The following is a 22,953-nucleotide window of genomic DNA, read 5'->3' on the forward strand; positions in this document are numbered from 1 at the left end:
CCTCTCTGTCCACTCTAGTTCTGCTCAATTCTAACTCCAGTTCTGCTCAATTCCACTTCTAATATCTATCACACCATGATTCAAACCCAACGCATGCATATCGGGTAAAACTTCTACCAGACTTTCTTCTTTTGCCTCCGTTGTTATTTTTTCCCAAATTTTAAATGGTTTATGTTTTGATTCAATAAAACTACTGATTTGTTTTATTTAGCTAACATTTGGGTATCACCGATATACAGAACTGTTGAGTTGAAATTTTTTCATGTCTCACTAATTTGTTTGGGTATCACAATTCACAAATCTCTTAGATTGCAACTTCATAAGCTTTTTCTCAAGCCATAAATAGCTTAAAAGCATTTTGGAAAATGTGGACGGTGTTTACAAGTTTTTTGTTTTTTTTTTGTGTGGTTCAAGCTAATTGAATTTAAAGTTTATATAGTACATTGTTAGATTTGGGAAGAAAGAGATGAACGTACATAAATATTGTGTTGGCTGATGTCTGAATATATGAAGTAATCTTCTTTTGACTCGAATGCAGGTTGAATATGTGTAGACTATTTATGTGTTAAGTTATATGTTTTCGCTGCATGATAAATTTGGATGGAGAAACAAGGTACAAAAAGTGGAAGTGGAGGTTTCCTTCATTTATTTGATTGGAATAGAAAGTTGTGGAAGAAGTTGTTCTCCAATAAGTCTGATTTTCCAGGTAACTTTGTTGTATGAAGTTCCGAGTTAATGCTTAATATATCTTCTCATATCATCATTGTTTACCTAATGTGATGTAATTGTCATGTGTTCATCAGCATGCAAACAGTTTTGACAATTATTAACATAGAACACAGTATCGAATTAAATGTTTTTATAATGGGTGCCTGAAAAAGATCTCCAAAACCCCTTACATTATTGCTCTCTGAACTCCATGAAGTACTTCACTCAGATCCTTCAAGAATCAAAAGAAATAATATGCATGTTTTAGAACTCGAACTAAATTAAAAGAGATATTCTGTGTGTAAAAACTATTTCAGGGTACTTCGTTTACTTTAAGATTTTTAACCCCATGAAACTATTGAAAATATCTTGACTTTAATGGATTTTTGTTACTCTTATGTAGAAGGATCAAACCAAGGAAAGAGAAGCAGTGTTAATTTGCAGGTGACAGGGTTCCATCAGGTGGACATTTTTGCATCATTGAGTTTCTGCACTTGATAATATTTTCATATTATGCTTAAGTTTGTTACTGTTTACTGTTTTAGATTGATGAAGATGATATTGGAAGATCAAGTATAAAAAGGAAGCAAATGATTACAGTTGTTCTTCTTCAGTGACCGACGATGAAGGAAATGGAGTAAAGGCTCCTGGGGTTGTAGCCAGGCTTATGGGGTTGGATTCTTTGCTTACAGCCACTGTTGGCAAGGCATACTCTACCCCCTTATCATACGAACGGTCCACAAAGCTTTTGATAATTGGTAAGGATTTAGGTATTTTCAGTACCTTTATTGCCTTCTAATTCTAATGATTGTTTTTGGGTTGAACTCTTGGCCCCAAAATTAATATGTTCAACATTGTTTTCATTGTTTTAGAACCACTGCAGAAACTATTTTAGACCTTTTCGATGGCAATGCATGATCTCAGTAACCTTTGTGACCATCCAAACTGCTTACTCAAGGAAGAGGCCAATCACTGATGCCATGTTTGACGATTAATATTGAAGTTTCAGGTGCTGTTTTTTTTCCTATAGAATAGTCTTTATGTAGAGGACATCATTTCAGAAAATTTGGTTGCTTTGTATGTTAGTGGTTGAATTTGAGCATTGCAATGTGTCTCCAATATCCAAGAAGTCCCCATGTATCTCTTAGGTTCCGTTCTTAAAATTTTATTTATATATATATATATATATATAAATATAGTTTTTTTTATTTATATATTTTATTTATATAAATTTTATTTTATATATTATATATATATATATATATATATAGTTTTTTTTTTTTAAAATGTTTCATTGTCTTCCCTATGCACTTTATGTTTCATTGTCTTCTCTTGAGTTTTAGGTTAGTATGTACACTCTAGGTTTTAGACATTGTCTGCACACTCAAATGAGCAATATTGTGAGATGGACTACACGCAAAGTATATGTAGAATGTGTCAATGACTTTAGTCATGCAGTTACAAAAATGGGGTTAGGAGACTGTCGTTTAGCTTAATGCTCCCAGTGTTGGACTTCACATTCTCAACGACAAATAAAAAGCAATTAGCGTGAAAATTTATAAACTATTTGGTACGTGTGTGTGTGTTTTTTTTTTCTTATGTGTGAAACTTTGGTTTTCGAAAATCATCCATAGAGTGGTTGTTGATGGTTATTTGTTCAGAATCGAAAATCATTCATAGCTTTCTCTCAAAGGAATGAAACGGTATGTACTCTCTCTCTCTGGGTTATCAGAAATGGGTATGTACCCATGTTGTGCCACAATTATGAGATTCAATATATATACATGGAAAGTTGTGAGGAAGTGGGAATGAATGCTATGTGATTAACCTTTTATAAATCACTTATGATTTTCAAAACTCAAAGAGTGCAAACAACTTTTCTAATGATTGTCATTTTGCTGTAATTTTTGTTTTATGCAACGTATTGTATTTTTTTTGTGATTAAAGTAATAATTGGGTTCACGTTAGTCTTTTCATTTATTTAATTACTATGATATGATTCTCTTGGTGAGGTTTGTGACCCAAATAAAATTACTCAGAATAGAAACATAACAGAACCATGGTATGATACACTTTATTTCCTTTTCATTGTGTTTGCATATGTTCAATTCCTTATTTTGGTTTAACATTAAAATTTCTTAGATAGTTGGTGTGGAGGGTTTGGATTCACTTTCTCACACCCATTCACACTGACACCCATTAACTATCTATTGCAATTCTTATAAAGAGAAGATCCCGGGTTCCTTTTTCCTTCTCCCCCTTGCTTTTGTCCTTTTCCTCCTTTTATTTTTTTTTTCTTATTTAGTGTTACGATTTTTATCTTATGTTTTCATTTATTTATTTTTTTTTCAATTTTTCCTTATTTTGTTTCTTCCGGTTTATGAAATAGGTTGCATGTACGGCAAAAAATGAAATAGCGAATTGGTAACAATGCTTTTGGTTTGCAGAGAACAAAACTAGAAGAGAAAATTTCATCCTACTGCTGGGGTAAGTGACTGAGGACCCTGTTTCTTATTTCATTTTCAATTTTTTATGATGGGCTACCGATTGTATGCAATTTTCATTGTAATTCCATCTTTAAGTTTAGATCAACATGTACACAACCGTTAGCTATATCTTTTATTTGAACGCTACTGACTTACTAAGGTGAGAGCCACTGTCAATAACTAGGTGAGTATATTGCTCTGCATCTTGATGCCACCAAAAAAAAATATTTAACTCTTCCAAAATCCATATCTAGAAGGAAATCTTCTTTATATAGCATTGCATGTAAAGCTACGAAACATGGTGCACTTTCCGTTATTGCACAATTGAAGTATAGTGGTTTTTATCTTTCTATGATTTTCATTGTTGTTTTAGAGCCTAAATTATTCCGGTTTAAATTATTATAATGCACTACAAATTGAGCTTTCTAGATGTAGGTTTTCATTAAAGAAATAGATTAGATATCCATTCAGTTTGAAGGGATTGGCTCTTTATATTGCTCTCTGTTTCTTTCTAGCGTTTCAGATTCTACTAAATGAAATCTTTTAAATTAAATATTTTACAGTTCTATGTAAACATAGCTTCTATTGTCAATTTGGTGTCCAGTGCTAATTATTGGGGACATACTGACATGAAGACTGCGCCATAAAAATTTCTTTAGATACTTGGTCTCTTTCTTAATACACGGTCATGACTTGAAATTGTATGTGTGTGTGTGTTTTGTGGAGTGGGAAGGCTTATTGAATTTGATAAGCTTTTGTTAGCTTTTTATATCCAGAAAATTTCCATGTTTAATGTTGGAGTCTGCATAGGAAATTTAAACAGCCAAGTAGTCGCGTGCTCATGACCAAGGATGGGGAAGGCATCTTGCAATATACATATGTAACACAATTCAAGAATAATCCATATTAAGGTAATATGACTTGCCTACCCTACGTGAAGCTTACTTGTTTAATCCATCTATTTGTTGTATTCTTTTTTTATTTTATTTTAATTGCGAGATTGCAACGTGCTTCCAAATTTGGTCATTGGAATGTGTAGGTGTGTTTCTTACTGTACTCAGTGTCATATGAACATGAATGATTTGAAATTTGCATGTCAGGTGAACATGATAGGAGCATCTATATGTTTTACATTAAAAAACTTTTTGGAAAACTTTAACCACTAGTAAGGGCAACTACTAGAGCTAAATATTTGCTTAAAAAAACCCTGAATCAGTATTACTTTTGGTCATTTTGTGTCATCCGGTGGTCATGGGATTTTGCTACAGTGTTGCTTCTTAGTTCATTTTGTGCATATGCTACTACACTCTAGGAGTGAAAATGAATACAAGGTTCAACTCACAAGTTATTAATATGACTGGAAATTGACACCCCTTTTTTATTTTGTGCGTTTTTCTGTGTCCCGATTCCTACTACAAGTATAATATAATTTTCTTTCACAATTGTTTGTTTGGCTTGACGCTTGCAATAATTTGATTTGATAATGCAAAAATGTAATTTCATTTCAAATGCAAACCATCTTTAGAAGTACTATACATTTTTTGTGATTTGCTCATATTTGCTTAATTAGTATAGTGTTGACGGTAATGATTTTTTTTTTTTGGAATGAATTTTTTTTTACACCACCAGATGAGGGAGGCACAACTGTTAACTTAAATGAAAAAATTATGTGCAAGTTGGTGGGTAGTTCCTACTGTTTGCTCCTTTTGAAGATTAATTATGTACCCAGAATTTGATACGAAATGTGTGTAATGCATTTGAAGCATAAGCTATAAATCTAACTTATGGTAACTTATTCTCATACTCTTGCAACGTGGAAGGAAATTTGCCGTTTTTAAAAGGTCTGTTTGTGTTCATGACATACTGACATATGTTTGCTTATGTACTTCAAATATTATAGGATTGTGTTTGTTCAATTTATGAATAAGATGAGTTTGATTGGTGAAAGCAGGTCAACTTCCCCATATTTTTTCTTCCGTTTTAAAAAATGTGTGAGTCATTGGTGTGGTTTGCACTCCTTTAGAACCCCCATCAGTCACTCACTATGTCAACATACGTAACCGCATACTCTTCAATAATCCATCCGAATTCTAACAAGAGGTCAGTAACTCTATCATGCAGTTGTACTTGCCTCTAGCAAGAGGCCAATGCCTTGGAAGTTTAGAGCAAGATGGGAAGAGCTTCAACTCAAGTTACAAAATGGAGACTCACATGGACATGGATGGAATCAATTTTACAGTTGATGCCGCCACAGAGTACGCCTCAAATTGACATAGTGCTCAGTTTGTTATAGCTTTGGCATGGCCTTTTAGATCATAGTATTGGTTTGTCTCGCATAATTTTGTTTTGTATATCACTGTATCTAACTATATGTAGATTTTTTTGTTTTTTTTTTCACAGAAACTTAGGGGCCATGACCGTTAGCCCCCGATGTAGGTCCGCCTCGCTTGCCACCATCTTACCTTCAGGAATAATTTTGTAATTGTTAGGATTCTAATTACCAATGTTTCCTCTATTCCGAAATGTTATACGTTGTTTACCTACTTCCAAATGCTTTCGATAAATTAGTGACAAAATTTATAAAAGTAAACTAATCTGCATCATTGAATAAATTGTTGCTTAGTGCATTACCCTTTCCGAGTAGCTTACATTTCAAAAAAAAAATTCCATTACAAATAATGCATGTGTAATTTTACATTACACACTATCGAACATACACATCTATTCAATATTAACATTAGGGGATGTGTGCTAGAATATAACGACAAAAATATTTACTAAAATATAATCCTATTCTTATTGTGTCCAATATCAAGTCATTAAGCTATTGCCTATGTTGTGTGGGTACGGGTACGAGTGTCCAATTTGGACGCTGGTACGGAGATTTGAACACAGTATGGTCTAAAAAGTAGATACGTGGACACAGCTAATATTTATTTTTATTTTTATTTTTTTATTAGAAAAACTATTTGGCAATAAAATCATTGAAAATATAAGTTAAATTCTACAGTTACACAATCTCAATTATAATATTTTATATTGTTGTGGGTCATATCTTATAAAAAATACATTATCCTACACCTCTTATTGTAAAATTGTAGGTGTCATATCTGGATCGTGTGTCCACGTCGGACACGCTGACATGGTGTCAAACACGGCGACACGAGACACGGCAGAAAATATGAAGTACCCATGCAATATAGCTTATTACTATACGTATGCTAACTTTACTCAAAATGTATATTTACAAGTATATATAGCAACAAAAAAAAACTACAACAATTATTTCACATATGTTCATGCAAATTATAATAAAATGTCATTATAACTTTATAAAATCCGTGCCAAAGGCACGGGCACTAACTAGTCCATCTAACATAATAGAGATGACTGGTGAATTTTAGAGTTAAGTAGTGGTCCAAATTGAAACTCCCAAAGTTATTTTATGGCTTAGATCTAATTTATTGCCACGAGATATGTATACAAGTAATTTGGGACTCCAAAATTTGATAAAATCGTGGGATTCCAAATGGAATAAAACAATCGGAGTTTAAATAGAAAACAAATCCTTAATTAATGACCTTATAATTGTGTTAAGTTCCAACTATCCATAATATAAAATAGCTCAGTTTTTCAACAAAGTTATAAGGGCTTAAATGGTGGTCATGATTTCTTCGGAATCTGTACTAAAATACTTTAAGAGCCTTATTTAGTATTTACCACTAAAAACAGGTTAAACCGCCTAAAACTAGCTTCCCAAGTTCGTCCAACCACTTTTTTTTTTTTTTCTTTTCTTCATGCCCAAAATCTTCACCCTGATTTTTCCTTAAAATTCAAATCTTTTCCAAAAAACATTCTTCTTCAAGTGTTCTTCTTCAAATGGTGGAGATAATAGGTAACCTCCAATTCTAATGATTAAAGTGGTTCTATGAGTGTCCGATCCAATACCGATATCTTCATTTATATATTGGATACATACAGCTACACAGAACAAATTGGATCTATAATACAAAATAGCTCAGTTTTTCAACAAAGTTATAAGGTCATGATTTCCTCGGAATCTGTGCTAAAATATTTTAAGAGACCTATTTATTATTTACTACTAAAAACAAGTTAAACTGCCCAAAAATTTTAAAGTCTGTCCAACCCCCATTTTTTTTTTCTTTTCTTCATACCCAAAAACTTCACCCTGATTTTTCCTTCAAGTTCAACTGCTCTTCTCCAAAAAATGTTCTTCTTCGATCAAGTGTTCTTCTTCAAACGGTGGAGATAACAGGTAAAGTCCAATTCGATCTAATGATTACATTAAGTGGTTATATGAGTACCTAATATCGATATCTTCAATTATATATTGGATCTATCCATACAGCTACACGGAACAAATTGGATCTATAATACAAACTAGCTTAGTTTTTCAACAAAGCTATAAGGGCTCAAGTGGTGGTCATGATTTTCTCATAATCTGTGCTAAAATACTTTAAGAGTCCTATTTAGTATTTACTACGAAAAACAAGTTAAACCGCCTAAAACTTCCCAAGTCCGTCCAACCCCCATGATTTTTCTTTTCTTCATGCCCAAAAACTTCACCTTGATTTTTCTTTCAAGTTCAACTCTTCTCCAAAAAGCGTTCTTCTTCAAGTGTTCTTCTTCAAACGGTGGAGATAATATGTAACCTCCAATTCTAATGATTAAAGTGGTTCTATGAGTACCTAATATCGATATCTTCAATTATATATTGGATTCATACACATAACAAATTGGATTGATATCTTTAATATCCACATACTGTGTTTTTTGTGAAATATTGTGCTTTTTGTGAAGGTATATTATGTAGTGTTATGACTTTTCTTTTTCTTTTGGGTAATAAGACCCGTATACTTATTTTTATTTGCTCATCATAGTGTGTTTGTACAAATGTCAATAAGGTATAAAGTGTTAGTGTATCTTTAAATCTACATGTTTTTAATTTACATGTGTGATCAATAGCTATCTAAGCTATCTTTGACTTGGTTATTCCAACACACACAACACACTTAATTTTTTGTGTCAATAACTTTTTGGAATTTTTTTAATTAGATCAGTTGTTGTAAACTTTAGATAAAATTATTTTGAAAGAGAAATTAGTGACACCAACAAAAAATTATAATCCACGCATAATTATTTTTGAAATAAAACTTCTGAAACTTATAACTAATACACCAAAAGGCAAAGAGGCTAATATAAGACATTAATAGGTAATGTTATAGCAAGTAGTTTGGAGGTTAACAACACTGAGAAAGTAAATTGGCTTCTCTAGGTGAAAGTGCCCTATGACAATAAAAATTAAGGAATCATACGGATCATTCATTGATTTACTGATCCTCATTTGAGTTTACCCTCCCTTCGGCAGATCTTAATCAACCACCAGCACATCTATTACATTCCAAACACAAAAACTTAAGCTATCTAAAACATAAAAATTGAATAGTGTCTAACATTGTACTTTTATTGACACGTTTAGTCCTTAAAAAATGCCCTTGGTCAATTCAATCACCAACACTTATCGTAGTACTGCATGTTTAGGTTAATAAATATTTTTAGGTTACATGTATATAGAATGGATTATGTCAGTCAAGGTTTACAGGTATTTTTAATTGGCAAAACATACGACATGAATAGCTTAATTCATTTAAAGTTCCACATGCAGGAATGAGAACCACAGTTGCACTGCGACTTGGATTTCAACCACATCATGCAAGATCGAAATACGGATGTATGTATTTTGATTATTTAATTTATATATATATATATTTTTTGCACTCAGTTAGTTTATCCTTTATTTATTTATTTACTATTATTATTTTTTCCCCTCATTTTTCTTAATTTGTGTATTATGTCAAGACAAAATGATAGTAGAATTAAAGTTTTATGTAAATCAATCCTTGGATCGATATCTTCATAGTAGAAGTAACGTAGACCAATTAATGGTGTTTGTAGTTGTATGTATTTCTTATCATATTATTCCTATTAATGGTAGACCATCTTAAAGGTCAGGGATAATAACCATACCATGAAGAAGAATTTTGATTTTCTTTTCCATGCATCTTACGAGAACTTAGGTCCATTAAGATAGGTTGAAGTATCCTACAAGCTTTGATTTTCTCTTTCCATCTTATAATAAGTTATTACATGATTGGTATTTGTATGTCAGGTTGTAAACTACTACATAAGGTATGCATATAGTATACATCCTACTACTTTTCTTTTTTAAGTAAATTAAGTAGGAATGCAATAACTTTTGTTTTTCTTTCTTTTCTTTCATTTAAGTTGGTCACACACATGAATCATTAGCTCCTTGATGAGAAGATTTGTAGTTCAAATTCTATTATAGGGTACACTATTATTGTTGATTTGTCTTACAATCATATAGGTTGTTGCCTAATATAATTATTATATAGTTGTCTAAAGATAATCCCTCTTTAGCAATCAAGTTGGCGACTGCTATTAAAAATTGTTGAACTCCTATTTTAGATTTTGACTTGATCTGGATCATTTGTAAATGCTAATAAGGAGATCTTGACTTTAGTTATTGGGTATTGACATCTTTTGGAATTTTTCAGCAAAAAAAGACGTGTTAACACAAAATTTTATGTGTGTGCTACTTTTTTATATTTTAAGTCTATTGCAGTGTATGATTTCACTACCATTCTTCTTTTTAAGACGTCAATGCGAAAATCAGCAAATTAAAACACATTCCATAAATTTGAACTCACCATCAATTGAATTAGGAGATGCTAAAGATTTTTATTTTTTTATTTATTTTTTTTTTTTTCGAGATGCTTAAAATAGTTATTTAGCGTGAAATTGAATAGTGCAAAAATATTGTATGCACTTTTGTAAAAGCATTGTGTCGTAGGCACGGGTCATGACTAGTTAAGGAAATAAAAACTATCATTATATCCTGAGTTAAAGACTTATGGGAGTCCTTTCCTTTATGTGGGTTGATTTAGGTTAGGAAATAATTGAGTTCAACATGGGTAACTTTTGTGAATTGAAAAATCTATTCTTACTCCATAGTTGGCTCCTTAGGGACTCCACTCCATCACATTACTAACCAAAAATAGATAACTTAAAATGGAAAAATTTGGACTGAATTGGACAAACCAAATAAATAGCCAAAAACGTAGGAAAAAAAAGTAGGACTAACCAAATATAGATAAAAAAAAAGTATCATTTATATGCCTACAAATTAAAGCAACACACTTGAGTTTTTCTGATGGATTAATTAATAATCGTGAAAGTATTCTTGAAAATCTAAAAAAAAAAAAAAAAAAAAAAAAGTTATAGATGTATAGCCAAAGATAAATTAAGTTGCACTTTTCGTATTCAATGTCAAATCGGTTAGGTTTTAAAGGAAGAAAATGGCAAATTTCACAAATGGGTTAAGTTTAGGAAGTCCAAGAATATTGTTGAAATAATATGACTCAACCATGCAGTAATTAATGTATTATGACAAATTACAATAATCTCAAATTTTATTAGTTTTTAAGAAGAATAAGAAATAGCAACGTTGTGACGGTGGTGGGGCGGTGATGGTTTGGTGTTGGTGGTAAATTGGTAATGGTTTAGGTAGAACCCAAATATAGATAATGGAACATAAGATTGGGTTTTGGAAAGAATTTTCATTCGTATTCCTTCTTTTAGTTTTTCTACTATTTTCGCCTTTTTTGTTTTCTTTCATTTTCGAAGTTCATACTAAATGTGTGAATTTAGGTTCACCTAGGTGATCTCAAACGAGTTTTAGTAGGTAAGCTGAATTGAGTCCCTATAGCGTTATTTAGGAAGTCTGAATAGAAGCACTCTTTGTGAATTCTGTCGACTTTAAGATAGTTGGTACTAGGGGTGGTCATCGATCGAGCTACCCGAGTCGAGTATTGCCCTGCTCAAGCTCGACTTGTATTTTGCACTCCAAGCTCGAGCTCAGGTTCGAGCTCAAGCTTAGTTATGCTTGTTTGAACTCAAACTCGAGCTTCAACTCGAAAAAAAATGTAAGCGCGCGTGCAGTGTATAAAACATTAAAATGGGTATAAATTGCAAATTATAGTTGGGTATAAAGTATAAAATGAGTACAAATCATAAAACTATATACTGGGTATGGGCTTATAAAATGAGTAGCTCACGAGCTACTTGATCTTGAGCTCGAGTTGCTCAGGAGTAGCTCGAGTTTGAACTTGAGTTACTCACTATCTAGAACAAATTTTAAATTAAGCTCAAGCTTGACTCATACTTTTGCGTGGACGAGTTTGAGTTGAGCCTTCGATGAGCCAAGCTCGAGTTACTCACGAGCAGCTTGACTCGATGACCAGCTCTAGTTGGTACAAACCTTAATTTCATTAGAGAGTACATAGATATTTGAAACATACACTACCATGCATATTCTGTTTATCTTTTTGTTTATATATTAGATGGTTCACTTGTGGAAGTAGCTTGGGTGTTTATTAATTGATATAACATGCTGACTATTATAATTACACGTGTTTATGTTTTCTAACCATTCACTTATGATTTCAATTTTATGTTTGTGTAGCCTTAAGAGCATAGTCTCATACATCATGTTTCCAAATTAAAGCAAGCATACTACATTATTTTGTTCAAATTGTACACGATCATTTGAACAATACAAGGCAATTTAAATGGGATTTGAACAAAGCAATTGAAAGAAGGCAAAACAACTTAAATAGGAATCATACGACAAATTAAATTTTTTATGTATGTGGAAGTTAACATTTAAAATGCATGCGGTACCAAATTAGATTACAAAATTAAACATCGTGACGAAGTCAGGCAATTTATAGTTATTAGTATAATTAATTCGTATATATGTTGTTATTTTATTTTATTTTATTTTGCCTTAAGTTGTTTTCCTAGTTTAAATATCAAAGATATTGAGTTACAATATAGCATGCAAACAAACAAATTCCTTTAATTAACAATTTGCTAACATGAGACTAAAACCAAATTGAACATATCATTGCAGACCACCACCCTCTATAAAAGCCTTTCAAACCATATTTCTTAAAGACTAATATTTGTAAAGGCTAATATCTTCTTCAAGAGGGAGAGGTGGAGCATCAATGAAAATCTTTTCATCTTGCGACTTTAGTCGGCTATGATATCATTCGGCTTTATGACTCACTTGTATAGTATGCTGATTGAGCGGGTGTTGTTCAAGCCAATGCAGTTCATGTTGTACATGCTAATGATGTGAAGGGATCTTCTCCGCTATTGAATTTTTTTAGATATAAATGAAAAAGGAATTTAAACCAACATAATCTCTTTTGTATCTATAGTAATGCCGCATTTTCTTCTACCAAAATCTCTCATGTTCTTTTAGAATAAGATCATGTTTTCTTCCACACAATGGAATAATTGTCATAAAATTTTATCATTTTTTAAAATGATTTTCAAATAAATCTTAAAAATATTTAGTTTCAATATAACATCCAAACAAAGCATTCCTTTAATTTAGAACCAACAATTTAAGTATTGTATTATTATTTAAAGAGATGTGACAATGAAATCATTTTACCTACTTGATCAATCGTAGATTTAATCTTTTTAACTATGTTGTATGTAACAAAAAAGACTTGTTCGACATTTATAAAGGTTATTTGTTATTTACAATTACTTAAGCAACTAGTCTAAAATAAAGAAATGTGACACATGTTGTTGTCACTTAAGTAGTCTCATCGCCTCGACAATGTAGCTTTATGAAGACTTATATACTCGCTTTTGCTTTTGTCGACATAAGCAACCAAATCACCGTCCACTCAGCATGCTTATATAATTAAGTTAATTATCATATTTACTCTTTGACTAAAACATTCACCTTTTTTTCACAAGTTAATTATGTTTGAACTCCTTTACCCTTGTTTCCCTTTTTTCCTTCATTGATTTTTTTTTTGTATGTACTTGCATGCCACAAGAAAAAAAATTGTGAAAGATTTTACTAACAACACAAAAAATGCTAGAGTTATATAATTAAAAGCTAAAACTTTCGAAATTTTAACATACTTTGAGAAAAATCTCTAATATACCTTATTATCAAGGGATTCCATTCTCGGCACGTACAAATTATGGTTTGTCAAGCTTCTCACACTTGTTGATCTATATATGCATTATAGTACCATTTTAATACTACTGACAATCACATTAATTATATTGATGAGGTTATAATTCCTTTTTGTACTCGAGTAAATATAAAATACAACAAAGATTTAATCCAAATCATAGTTCAAGACTTCTGAATTTCTGGAATTTCGACAGTTTCAAAAACTATAATTCCGGCCGGAATTTCAACTTTCTTAGGTCCATAACTTTGTTCGAGAGAATTTCGATTGCCACTACAATTATGTTAGTGTTGGCCAATATTTCATCCAAATTGTTGTTAAATTTGAGTCGGTTATTATCTTCGACTAATTCTTCTAATAGCTCATCTAGGTATGGATCAAAGAAAGGTACTATTGCTCCACCATGCCATCTACTTTATCGTTGGTTGTCAACGCCGTCATTGTCACACAAATATGGGAGTAGTTGTGTGCCATAACAATCATGCTAACACCCCCAATTACTCTTGATCCAACACAACTAACAAACCCTAATTTATGTTCCTACAATACAAAAAAGTGAACAAAACTTGAGTATAATTAAATGGGAATATAATGTCAGAAAAGTAACTCTGGGACTGCCGAGAAATTAACAAAATCATACATGAAATTGATGATGTGGGCCTACATGTACTATGTCCATGTCTTGATTCGCCATTTCTTGACTAAATATTGTACTGTTTGTTAGGATATGACAGTTTTGTAATGAAGAACTGAGGAAACAAACAAACAAAAAAAGCATAAGAGATTAATATTACTAAAGAAAAGTTTTTGTGCAATAAAAATGTATAGGCAATCTCATAAATAGATCATGCATACTTTCTTGATTCATTTCTTTTGAACATTAATCAATGTCATGTAGTTTAAATGTTTAATGCACAAGAAGATAAATAATTACCCAATTTATGAAAAGTCTGTAATGATATCAATATGATTAATGTGATTGTTCAACTGCATTCTAGTGCCATTTTAATACTACTGACAATCACATGAATCAATTTAATTCCTTTTGTACTCAAGCAAATATAACATACAACAAAGATCTAGTCGGAATCATAATTTTATTTATTTTATTTTTTGCTGACTGGATGTCCGGACCAGCTTTTGCACACCTCGACTAATCTCGGTTGGAAATTAGGTCGGGTACTAGTTATTGCCTCGCCAGTAGCCCTTAAGGGGAATCGAACTAGTGACCTTTGAGGAGCAAACCAAAGGTCGGATCAGCTGTGCTACTCCTCAAAGTAAAAAAGTGAATGTGGGGAGATTTGGACCTGCGACGGCTTCTTTCATACTTGGAGTACCACGCGGCGCCTTCTATTCGTGATTAGTCGGAATCATAGTTCAAGACTTTAAAATTTCCGAAATTCCGACAATTCCAAAATGTATAATTCTGCTAAGAATTTCAACTTTCAATTGAACATTCGGAATTTACGGAATTTACAGATCCTAATATTATTTTATTTCTTTCAAAACCGAGATATTTGAATGAATTTAGAGATTCCGTTGGAAATCACGAATTATAGTTCGAATTGTAATTAGCAATATTACCATTATCAAGTACAAAAACTAAAAAAAATTTATTTTAGGAAGGTAAACATAAAATTTTAAATTTACAAGGATTAGTGAGCAAAACCTTGGGAGATTTATGATATCATCCTAATAAATTCCTAGTAACATATGCACTTGAGTCAATAAAATTTATGAAAGGGTCCCATTCTTCTGTTTTATTTAATTTTTTGACCCACTTTATTTACTTTCCAAGTTTCCCTAGTGTTCGGTAGCAACTCAATTTCTTCCTTGCTACCTTAAAACAGATCAGTGGCACATCCGTAATTCCACAAAAAATTGACTTTTTATCCATAATTAGCAAAAAAGGAATAATAGTTGATAAGCCTTTTTTCAAAAAATTAGACAAAGCGTGTAACTATCCCACATCTCTCTCAGCCCTCCACGTGTCCAACCAATAAAATCTTGACCATCAAAACTTTCCTCGTTTACCCCGAATTGGAAGAGGTCCATTTAATGTTTGTTTCATATTTACCCTTGGATTAAAAGAGGTCCACTTAATCAACGGTTGAATTAAAAAAAGAAAAAGAAAAAAATAATTATTTTTTTCAATTCAGATTAATTTTATTTAATTTATTTCTAAACCCTAAATGTCTTTGTGAGAAACAAACGAAACCCTAGTTCTCTATTTTTTTTGGGGAAAAAAACTGGATCGCCAAATTTCTCAAATTCACACCTTAGATCTATGATTCATACATATTAGATCACGATTGGAGTGTTGGGCTTGTGTTATTAAGGCGATTTCGATACAGGTATGTTTTTTTTTTTTTTTTGTGTATTCATTTTGAATTGGGGAAAATAGGGATTGTTAATTGGTTGGTTTAATTTTGATTCGGGGTTTATTGTGTTTGATTTTGTGTCTTTCAGATCTGAAATTAGGGTTTGAATTGGGGAAAAATGTATTATGTATGTTAAAAATTGGGGCTTTTGTGTTTTTGTTATGTGGGTTGAATATTTGTAGATGGAAAGTAGTTTGAAAGGTTGTGATGTTGATGGAAATGATGAGAATTCGAGATCATTGGATATTTATGTGGAGAAATCTGAGGGTTTGAGTGACAAGGGTGAGAGTAGTGGGTTGAAAAGGAAGGGGGGATCTTCGGAGAGCGAAGAGTCTGGTTTGGGGCAGGGGAGGAAGAAGAAGAGGAGTTTGAAAGAGGTTTCTCTTAGTAGTTTTGAGTCTGTTAATAAGAAAAAGAAAAATGGTTTGAACTTAGAACAGAAGGAGAGAAATGACCAGTTATTAGATGAGGGAGATTTGAAGAGTTTGTTAAGTTTGGATGCTAATGGTGTTCCAATTCCAAAGCGGCCGCGATGTTTCATTAGGAGAAAGAAGTTCCAAAACAATCATTTGTTCAAGGATGTTTGGCATTCTGAAAAAGTTTGTTCTGGTGATCAGTTGGTTAAGTTAAATGGTCAGTCTGCCACTTCCGTTTCGTCTTTCCAAGACAATGGGACAAAAGTGAATGATGATTTCAAGGAGAATAACTCCGATGGAGCTAATTCAGCTCGAAAAGTTAAGTCCAAAGACACTGTATCTTCTGGATATAACTCAAAAGTAGCTAAGAGGAATCGTGCGAAAAGGCGGGAACCGAAATCACAGGAGCAATCTGGTGTGGACAGGTTACAGTCTTCAGTTGATAAAATTGCAACGCCTCGTAAGAACAGGCGAGTTGATGAGGAGAGTCTTGAAGCGAATGCTGCTAGGATGCTGATATCCAGGTTTGACCCAAGCTGTACTGGTTATTCTGGAAATGGGTTATCGTTTGGTTCCTCAACACCTGGGAGTTTGGCTAGTTCTCGGTCTAATCGTTCTGTTGGTTTGGAGGATAACTCCGCAGATGCCGCGGACAGAGTATTACGACCTAGAATGAAAGACAAACAAAAACGTTATACCAGGAAGAGGCGTCACTTCTATGAGATATTTTCTAGGGATGTGGATGCATACTGGGTTATAAACCGGAGGATCAAAGTCTTCTGGCCTTTGGACCAGAGTTGGTATCTTGGCCTCATTACTAGCTATGACACCCAACGAAATTTGCATCACATCAAGTATGATGATCGTGATGAAGAATGGATTAACCTCGAAAACGAGAGATTTAAGCTCTTGTTGCTCCCCGGTGAAGCTCCTCGGAATGCTGATTCAGAAACTTCAGGGCAAGCTGCTAGAACGGTAGTCGAGGAGAAAGAAGATGCAGAGGTAGAAGATGATAATGGTGTTGACATATTTATGGACACTGAACCTATTATCTCGTGGTTGGCTCGATCTACACGTCAGGTTAAATCTTCGCCACTTACTGGAGTGAAGAGAAAAATGCATCCTCAATCTAAGGATATTGGAACATCTAAAGTGACTGAGGATTCTTTTAGCACATTACGTGGTTGTTTGGTTAATGGTACCTTTAAAACTGGCACGAGTAAACTTTGTTGTGAATCTGTTGTGCCAGTTAACGTAGATAATGAAGAAACTTCTGAAGCAAAGTGTTCCAATGATGGAATGCTGCGTTTTGTTTATTTCAGAAAGCGGTTTCGCCAGAGAGGCCAGGAGTTGAGTTGTACGTCTAAGAACTCCGAGTGTAGAAGTATTGTTGTGTATGATCCCCATATTTGTTCTGTTGGAAGGCCTCGACGTCTTAAAGAAAATGATATGGCCAATGAATTTGTTGGCGTGGATGATTTCAATTCGGGCTGTTTATCGTGGTTTGGTAAAAATCTTGGGTTATTGAAACTGACTGTTACTCCTATAAATTCAAGGCAAGTGACGTTGAAGTTTAGCATCCCTCTTCAGTTTGTTAATGACACATTCAGAGCGGAAAACTCTTGGTTGTTTCACACCCTATTGCTGCTTCAATATGGTGTGGTGATGGTTATGTGGCCCAAGGTTCAGTTGGAAATGCTTTTTGTCGATAATGTTGTTGGGTTGAGGTTTCTTCTGTTCGAAGGTTGCTTGATGCAGGCAGTTGCTTTTGTATGTTTGGTGCTGTTAGCGTTTCATCAACCCGATGAACATGGGGAGGTCTTAGATCGGCAAGTTCCAGTCACTTCCATCCGGTTTGAGATCTCAGGCTTTCCAAGCTTTGGAAGGCGGTTCATTTTTGTGCTCTACAACTTTGTGGAGGTAAAAAATTCAAAGTGGCTATATTTGGATAAAAAACTGAAACGGTACTGTTCTGTCACTAAGCAGCTACCCCTTTCTGAATGCACCTATCATAACATTAAGATTCTTCAGAACCGAAGCTATCAACCTTTTCCTTCTGTGTGTCGAGAGCCTGTTTCGCCCGAGGTACTGATTTTTCCTTTAATGCTTTTTTTATTCAATATCCTAATCATTATCCCTTAGACCCTTACTTAGGGTTTGGTGCACAGTTAAATGCCTTATTTGTGTTTCTGATGTAATTAGGAAATTCTGTTTTTGCTATTTACAGAAAAAACGGGAAATGACTATTTATTACTGTAAATAGCAAAAATGGGATTTCTTAGTTACATCAATTTATCACTATAAATAGCAAAAACCAACAAAACTCTTTGTCACCTACTTAATTATAAATTAGGTCATAAACAGATAAATTCGTATGATTGGATCAACGTGTCTCACTTTGCTTCTTATTGAATGTTTTTAAGGTTTGATTGTTTCTGCTACCCCAGGTGTCACGAAGAAGGTCAAGGCAGGGACAGGGTATAATGTATACGGGGATCTCTAAAGAATCAGCTTATGTTGATATGAGCCTCTCATGCTCTAGCTGTAACAAAAAGCCCAAGAGGATTCCTCATTTTCTTCTTCCATTTGCTGCTGCTCCTACTTTCTTTCTTAGTCTGCATCTTAAACTGTTTATGGCGAAAAATGTGGCTTCTTTCAATTTCTGCAATCCAATGCTGTTACTCGAAGGTCCAGAAGATGGTGGCAGATTGGTGGCTCATGATTGCTCCCTAGATGAGGACATCCCTGATCAGAGAAATGATTGCTCTCTAGATGAGGACATCCCTGATCAGAGAAATTTTACTAATGATATGGAGTGCTCTTTGAGCACCGCTGCTGCTGGGTCTGGATCTTTATCTTGTGTTGAATCAAAAGCAGATGATATCTCCCTGAGCAATGAAGGAGATTTGGAAACTTTTCAGAAATGCCTAAAGAATGAGCTTACTGTAGCTGAAACTTTGTTAGGTAACCAAGATTCAGGAAAGAGCATGAATAATGACATTGTTGAACTAAAGAGTCATTCAGGCCACCTTTCAGGGTCAGAGCAATGTGCTGAGAATTCACAGCCTCCAGTTGCAGGGGGTCATTCTTTTCTTGAAAATCGTGGTAAAGAGTGTTTTTCTCATTTGAATGATATCAAAATTCAGGTTCCAGCAGTCAATCATGTGGAAAGTCCATCTTGTGATGGGGAAAGACAAGAGGCCCAGCAGTTTACATCTGATTCAGTTTGGAGTGTGAATGATTTTGCAATTCGTAGCCCTAACCCCACAGCACCCAGAAGTTTATGGCATCGCAATAGGCATAGCTCAGGGTCTCTGTCATTTGGTTACCGCTCAAAAATATGGCCTGATGGGACGGAAGAATTATCTCCTAATGGTCTTGTTAATGGTTCTAGTAAGCCCAGAAATCAGGCTTCATGTTTATTGCCCTTTGGAAGTTATGATTTCAGCTCAAAACCTAGAAGCCATCAAAGGAGGGGGCCTGGGCGTCCCAGGAGAATAAGAACTGACATTGAGAAAACAGTACCCAAGGGTTCTAGAAGTCCTCAGAGACGCTTGGAGTTGTTGTCATGTTATGCGAATTTGCTGAGCACAGCAGGAGACAGAGGGTGGAGAGAATGCGGGGTACATGTTGTATTGGAGCGCACAGATCACAATGAGTGGAGACTCCTTGTAAAGCTTGCTGGGGTTACAAAGCATTCATATAAGGCATACCAGTTTTTTCAGCCTGGGACAACTAATCGTTATACACATGCTATGATGTGGAAAGGAGGAAAGGACTGGATTTTGGAATTTCCTGACAGGAACCAGTGGACCTTGTTTAAGGAAATGCATGAAGAATGTTACAATCGGAATCTTCATGTTGTTTCTGTTAAAACCATCCCAATTCCCGGAGTTCGCCTTTTTGAGGAAATTAATGATAATGGTGTAGAAATACCATTTGTTCGAAGTTCTTCAAAGTATTTTCAGCAGGTTGAGACTGACGTTGACATGGCTTTGAATCCATCACGTGTCTTGTATGATATGGATACTGATGATGACGAGTGGATTATAAATCGTAGTGGTTCTTCAGATGCCAGTGTAAGTCACATAATGGAGATCTCTGAGGAAATGTTTGAGAGGACAATGGACACGTTCGAAAAGGTTGCCTACAGTCAGCAGTGTGATGACTTCACAAGCGATGAAATTGAGGACCTTTTGGTTGGAGGAGAGCCAATTGATGTGATTAATGACATCTATGAATATTGGAAGCAGAAGAGGCAGAGGAAAGGAATGCCTTTGATTCGGCAATTACAGGTAATGCCTGATTACTTTCTAAATTCATATTGTCATTGTTTCTTGGAAAAGGATCAAGTATCATTCAATTCTAATTCGTTCTTTCATTTTGTTACCTTTTTTTTTTTTATAAAATATTCTCTATAATCCATATTGTCACGATCTGATCGTAGAATCAAAGGATGTGATGGTAGAAAAAGTGGTGTGATTTGTATTGTTTGTTAGGTTTGATATACGATTTTTTATCACTTAAACATGCCCCATGGAAATCTTATGTGTTTTTGTGGTAGTGATTCTGATTCTAGGTCCGTGTAGAGGTGTAATAGCCTTACTTCGATCCGCCTTGACCAGAGTTTTCGAATTAAAATTTCTTAAATCTTTACAGTTTTGAAGGCAGAGAGTCAGAGACAAGAACCTTTTTCTTTTTGTTTGGGGGAGTTATGGATAAATTAATAATTATAAAAAAAGGGGTGAACTAGTATTACCCCCCCACTAGATGAGCCAATTAGAATTCTCCCCCCCCCACTAGATGGGAAATTAGGGTCTCCCCCCTAAATACACACAAAAATTTTTCGGTCAACCCACTTTGACTTTTTTTTTTGTGTGTATTTAGGGGGGAGACCCTAATTTCCCAAATCTAGTGTGTGGGGAATCCTAATTGGCTCATCTAGTGGGGGTTAATACTAGTTAACCCTAAAAAAAGTTAAGGTAAAAAATTTCGTACTTTTTATTAAAACAAAAAAAAAAGTCAGTCTCCAGGACTTCTTCCATGTTTGTCTTGGACGTTTAATCCGTTCACCAGATCAACGATTTTCCTATATTATTTCGACATTTTCCAATTTGTGAGGGCCGAGCCGGTCCTAATTGTGGTCAACTTTTTTAGTTTTGACAGACTCTTGCCATATGGTAATATTGATATAAGCTTAAATCTCAGGTTAAGTGTAAAGTGATATTGTTTGATACTTCCAGAATTAATGTCACATCTCTAAGTTTATACACGAGAAAATTGTTTGAGAACTGATTCACTTTTACTATAGAATGTCAATTATAGGTATTTTAACAATATCTATGTTGTTGTTTGTTTAAGTGCTGTACTGGCATTCACCATTATTATTCAGTATCTTCTTATGAATTAACTATGTTGATTGCGTTTGGTTCAGCCTCCAATGTGGGAAAGGTACCAGAAACAGTTGAAAGAGTGGGAATTGTCTTTTAGCAAAGTTCATCACCTTTCCAATGGATTTAAGGAGAAATCTGTGCTGCTTGAGAAGCCACCAATGTTTGCTTTCTGTTTGCGACCACGGGGCTTGGAAGTGCCAAACAAAGGTTCAAAGCATAGATCGCAGAGGAAGGTTTCAGCTGGCGGTCACAGTTGTGCTTCCTCTAGAGATTTTGATGCTTTTGGTAATTTCTCTTCTCTTTATTTCTAGATGGAAAGTAGTTAAATTTCTTAATAATTTTGCCTTTCCCTTTCTCATCGTCTGTTTTACCAGGGAGAAAATCAAATGGGTTTGGATGTGGAGAGGAGAGGTTTCTTTCTGGTTCAAATCACGAGTACGGTTCCTCATGGCAGACATCCTCATGGCAGACATCGTCCAGGGTAATATCACCGCGAGATGCTGTTAGCACTGGATACCTTTCAATGAGCAGTGATGGGTCAGAGAGGAGTCAACCTAAAAAACTTCACAGAAATAAATCGAAAAAGATAAGGACGTTTACATCTCATAGTGATGCACAAATGATCATGCCGTCGTACAATCAGAGTCCGATGGGCCAGAGAAATGGAGTTTCCAGGTGGAATGTTGGCGTACTTGAATGGCCCAACCAGAATCCATACCAGCGAGAAGTATTTTCAAGGAACAGAGTTGAAAAGTTGGGTGTCCCAGATTTGGATGAGTTTAGGTTGCGTGATGCGTCGAGTGCCGCACAGCATGCATCCAACATGGCTAAGCTTAAACGAGAAAAAGCTCAAAGGTTGCTGTATAGGGCTGATCTGGCAGTTCACAAGGCCGTGGTTGCTTTAATGATTGTTGATTCGATAAAAGCCTCATCCGAGGACTCGAGTGAAGACAGGTAGAAATCTCTAGTGAATTACTCAGCAAATACTTTTTGGTCTTACCTCTCAATTGGTAGCCAAGAATCCCATTTGACAGAACCGGCATCCTCTGTGCTCATGGTGGCCCAGTGTCATCAGAGATAAGAATTGATTGTGGACTCAATTTCTCCGCCTAACTTTCAATTTGTCGACCCACAATTTTTTTTTTATTTTTTTTTTTTTATTGTAGGTGTCTTCTGTTAGGTGGGGTTCAGGTTTATGCTCCCGGAGGGAAATCTTGTGTAGAAATTGGCTTGTTAATTTTTGTACATAAATTTTTTTTCACCTTTTTGCTATGTTTATCCCCAACTCTGGTTTAGAAAGTGTTTGCCAATGATGGAGCAATTGGCCCAAATAATATAATACACCTACGAAAGTCATTCTGTCTATTGGTTTGTTACGCTACTTTTTGAATGGATGGTAATGTTGTTACGTACGTTTATTATTTTAACTGGACAATGGCAAAATGCATATGTACTTTTTA

The 22,953-nt window shown here is 34.4% G+C and overlaps 1 protein-coding gene and 1 long non-coding RNA gene across 3 annotated transcripts; both read left to right on the plus strand.

The window, feature by feature from the left end:
• Positions 1–390: 390 nt before the first annotated feature.
• Positions 391–5,527, plus strand: LOC147510902 (uncharacterized). Of its 2 annotated transcripts, XR_015216895.1 has the most exons (6): positions 391–706; positions 1,112–1,170; positions 1,254–1,466; positions 3,156–3,195; positions 4,005–4,105; positions 5,146–5,527. It is a non-coding gene; the product is annotated as an uncharacterized LOC147510902 (long non-coding RNA). The 2 variants fall into 2 exon arrangements; XR_015216894.1 differs by lacking the exon at positions 4,005–4,105 and having other exon boundaries at positions 5,316–5,434.
• A 9,877-nt stretch (positions 5,528–15,404) lies between these two features.
• LOC147510903 (Enhancer of polycomb-like transcription factor protein) lies at positions 15,405–22,856 on the plus strand. The gene is made up of 5 exons (XM_086602742.1): positions 15,405–15,657; positions 15,773–18,185; positions 18,548–20,395; positions 21,535–21,778; positions 21,868–22,856. Exons 2-5 carry the CDS (start codon positions 15,867–15,869, stop codon positions 22,449–22,451), a joined length of 4,995 nt encoding a protein of 1,664 aa, XP_086458868.1. The 5' UTR covers positions 15,405–15,657; positions 15,773–15,866; the 3' UTR covers positions 22,452–22,856.
• Positions 22,857–22,953: the final 97 nt, after the last annotated feature.

The sequence above is a fragment of the Coptis chinensis genome, chromosome 3, assembly GCF_015680905.1.
Source record: "Coptis chinensis isolate HL-2020 chromosome 3, ASM1568090v1, whole genome shotgun sequence".
Lineage (NCBI taxonomy): Eukaryota > Viridiplantae > Streptophyta > Magnoliopsida > Ranunculales > Ranunculaceae > Coptis > Coptis chinensis.